The sequence below is a fragment of the Mandrillus leucophaeus genome, unplaced genomic scaffold (genome assembly GCF_000951045.1).
Source record: "Mandrillus leucophaeus isolate KB7577 unplaced genomic scaffold, Mleu.le_1.0 Scaffold921, whole genome shotgun sequence".
NCBI lineage: Eukaryota > Metazoa > Chordata > Mammalia > Primates > Cercopithecidae > Mandrillus > Mandrillus leucophaeus.
In genome coordinates, this window is record NW_012110042.1 from 405,360 (window position 1) to 409,558 (window position 4,199).

General features: G+C 38.6%; 1 protein-coding gene across 1 annotated transcript in view; it reads left to right on the forward strand.

Moving 5' to 3' along the window:
* Positions 1-3,423, forward strand: part of LAMTOR5 (late endosomal/lysosomal adaptor, MAPK and MTOR activator 5) — a 7,463-nt gene extending 4,040 nt beyond the window's left edge. The window contains exons 3-4 of the mRNA XM_011969948.1: positions 629-746; positions 3,088-3,423. Coding sequence (XP_011825338.1) covers positions 629-746; positions 3,088-3,148 — 179 coding nt within the window. The 3' untranslated portion in view covers positions 3,149-3,423. The remainder of the gene's footprint in view (positions 1-628; positions 747-3,087) is intronic.
* The last annotated feature ends 776 nt before the right edge of the window (positions 3,424-4,199 follow it).

Consider the following 4,199-nt stretch of genomic DNA (forward strand, 5'->3'; position numbering starts at 1 on the left):
AAGTTTGGAAAGGTAAATAACTAAAGCAGTTAATTAGTGACAGAACTAGTAAACCCAAGACTTGTTGCTCAAGTCAGGAATGTTTAAAGCTCTGAATTTTTGCTGGAAGGGTAACTGAAAGAGGTAATCTGTGTAACTCAGTTATGTTTAACACGCACATCAGTCATTTGGGAGAAAAAGGGTAAATTTTTGGAAGCATTTGCCAGGCTCACTAATGGAAAGACTGAAATTCAGGTATGGAAATCTAAAACTAAATGAGTTCCTTCAAGAAACCTTGAAGGCCCAAACGTCGGCATCAGATCTGGTCAAAATGTTTTGTATAGTAATGGTACATCCATATGCTCTGCCATAGTGGCATGTCTGTTACCTGATTTGGTTTCAGGTACAGTTAAGTTTGTGTTGCCTTTGTATACAGAATTATATTGTGAAGTATACTTAGTAATTAATTTTCATACCTAGAATTTATAGGTAGTTTTGTACCCAAGATTTAGTTACTATAATATATACAGATTAATACAAACATTAATAAAAAGACAATTCTGTTGACATTTTAAAACAACCAGCTAGCTTATTCTAGCAGAAATACTCTGTGAGCAATCAGGTGACATATATCATCTCTCTTTTCCAGGCCGTGGGACCCTGTCAGATGAGCATGCTGGAGTGATATCTGTTCTAGCCCAGCAAGCAGCTAAGCTAACCTCTGACCCCACTGATATTCCTGTGGTGTGTCTAGAATCAGATAATGGGTGAGTAGATTTCAACAGATCCTTTCCTTTTTGTTCAGAAAAATTCCTGGTAAAATTGGCGGGGACCGGCCCTGTGTTCATCAGTGATTCCTTATTCAAACTACTTTGGGAAAAGTTCTTAATCTTTTGGATCACAGGAACAGACAAGTTGATCCCTAAAGCTAATGTGCTCTCAAGACACAATGCTATTTAAATGAAGAATAAGAATTGGCACAAACTATCAGTTTATCAACAAAAAGAAAGTAGTAAATAGCACAAAGGAAAACTAATCCGAGAAAAAAACTAATTTTTTTTTTTTTTTTTTTTTGAGGCAGGGTGTTGCCCTGGCACCGGGCTGGAGTACAGTGGTGTGATCATGGGTCACTGTGACCTCAACCCTTCTCAATCGCTCAAGCGATTCACCCAACTCAGCTTCCCGAGTTATAGCTGACACTACAGGTGTGCACTACCACACCCAGCTAATTTTTGTATTTTTTTGTAGAGAGGAGGATTCACCATGTTTCCCAGGCTGGTCTCAAATTCCTGGGCTCCAGTGATTTGCCCACCTTAGCCTCCCAAAGTGCTGGGATTACAGGAATGAGTCACTGCACCCAGCCAAAAATTACTTCTAAAGTAATAAAATCACTCAAGATATTCCAAGTGATAGTCCTCAGAATAATATGTGAAAAAACATATACAACTGCTACTATCACAGCTTTGTAAAAAGAAGAAACATACAGTCATGCATTGCTTAACAATGGGGATACGTTCTGAGACATGTGTCAGGCAGTTTTGTTGTATGAACATCATAGAGTGTACTTAAACAAACCTAGGTGGTATACCCTATTACACATCTAGGCTGTATTGCTCTTAGACTGCAAAGATTTGTACCTAAATAATGTAGGCAGTTATAACAGTGGTATTTGTGTATCTAAACATAGAGAAGATACAGTAAAAATACGATATAGAAAAATTTTTTAAAAAGTTCTTCTGAATAGGGCACTTAACCACGAAGGGAGCTTACAAGACTGGAAGTTGCTCTGAGTGAGCCAATAAAACTTTTTGACCTTTATAATAACACTTAAAACAATTGTACAGCTGCACAAAAATTCTTTTTAAATTTTTTTTTTTTCCCACTTTTTAGACTTTTGTTAAAAACAAAGAAGAAACACACATTAGCCTAGGCCTGCACAGGGTCAGGATCATCAATATCACTGTCTTCTACCTCTACATCTTCTCCCACTGGAAGGTCATCCAGGGCAGTAACATGCATGGAGTTGTCATCTCCTGTCTCCTGTAATGATGATACCTTCTGGAATACCTCCTAAAGGACCTGTCTGAGGCTGTTTTATAGTTAACCTTTTCTTAATAAGTAGTAGTAGTATACTCTAAAATAATTATAAAAAGTATGCCGGCCACAGTGGCTCACACCTATAATCCCAGCACTTTGGGAGGCCAAGGCGGGCAGATCACTTGAGGTCAGGAGTTCGAGACCAGCCTAACCAACATGGTGAAACCCTATCTCTACTAAGAATACGAAAGTTAGCCAGGCATGGTGGCAGGCACCTGTAATCCTAGCTACTCGGGAGGCTGAGGCAGGAGAATTGCTTGAACTCGGGAAGCAGAGATCACGCCAGTGCACTCCAGCGCACTCCAGCCTGGGCAACAGAGCAAGACTCCATCTCAAAAAAAAAAGTGTAGTAAATACATAAACCATAGCATAGTCATTTATTATCAAGTGTTATGTACTGTACATAATTGTATGTGCTATACTTTTTATGACTGGCAGCACAATTTGTTTACACCAGCATTACCACAAACATGTGAGTAGTGTGTTGTGCTGTGTGACGTTGGGACAGTTAAAAGGTCACTAGGCAATAGGAATTTTTCAGTTCCATTATAATCTTATGGGACTACCATCATATGTAGGGTACACTGTTGACTGAAGCATTGTTATGCAGCACATGACTGTATCATATACATGCAAAGAAAACAAGGACCAGGAAAGCCTTTTTTTTGTAGTTCCAGCTACTGAGGTGGCTGAAGCAAGAGGATTGCTTAGTCCAGGAGTTTGAGGCCAGCCTGGGCAACATAGCAAGACAGTGCCTAAAAACACCAAAACAAAGAACCAGGGAAATATTAACAGTGGTTGTCTGTGTGTAGTAGGATTAAGGATTCATTTCGTGTTTATATGCTATATGTTTATGTATTTCCCAAATGTTTTGTTATGTTGATTGGTTTTATACATAGAGAACAATTACATTATTTTATACATTGTATCCTAAACCAAACAACATCTTTAATCTTACAGTGAAGTACCACTGATAATGTCTTACTGAATATTTTCTTCCTTGCATTTCAGGAACATTATGATCCAGAAACATGATGGCATCACAGTGGCAGTGCACAAAATGGCCTCTTGACACCTCATATCTGTTCTTCAGCAGCCTGTCACAGGAACTCGATCCTACCTATGTTAATTACCTTATAGAACTACTAAAGTTCCAGTAGTTAGGCCATTCATTTAACGTACATTGGGCACTTTTCTATTTATTTAAGAGTCAATTGCTTTCTAATGCTCTATGGACCGACTATCAAGATATTAGTAAGAAAGGATCATGTTTTGAAGCAGCAGGTCCAGGTCACTTTGTATATAGAATTTTGCTATATTCAATAAATCTGTTTGGAGGAAAATGGATCTTTTCTAGATTCTTTAAACTTAACCAAATGTTCTTTTTGTTCAGTTATCAAACTGTAATTGTTTTAAAAGGTCTTTGTTCTAAATTACTTGCTTTTGTTTAAGAAGCTTCCTGAAATACCTACATTCTCACCAGGTACATCCATGGATCCCACCCCTGTGCAGTCAGAGATCTAAATATAACTTTTAACCCCTCAATAGCCCACTGACTTAAACATTAACACTAGTTTTCTATGTTTCATGTCTTTTTGGTTTGGTTTTTGTTTTTGTTTTTTTTTTTGGTAGACAGAGTCCTGCTCTGCTGCCAGGCTGGAGTGCAGTGGTGCGATCTCGGCTCATTGCAACTTCCGCCTCCCGGGTTCAAGCGATTCTTCTGCCTCAGCCTCCCGAGTAGTTGGGATTACAGGCATGTGACACCACACCTGGCTAATTTTTGTATTTTTAGTAGAGACGGGGTTTCATCATGTTGGCCAGGATCGTCTCTATCTCTTGACCTCGATCCACCTGCCTCAGCCTCCCAAAGTGCTGGGATTACAGGCAGTGAGCCACCGTGCCCAGCTGTTTTATGTATTATATACTATATTCTTACAGTAAAGTAAGCTAGAGAAAAGAATGTTATTAAAACTATAAGGAAGATAATATATATTTAATATTCATTAAGTAGAAGTGGATCGTTATAAAGGTCTTTGTATATGTCATCTTCACAATGAGTAGTATGAAAAGGAGGGTTTGTCTCACTGTCTCAGGGTGGCAGAGGTGAAAGAAAATTCATGTGT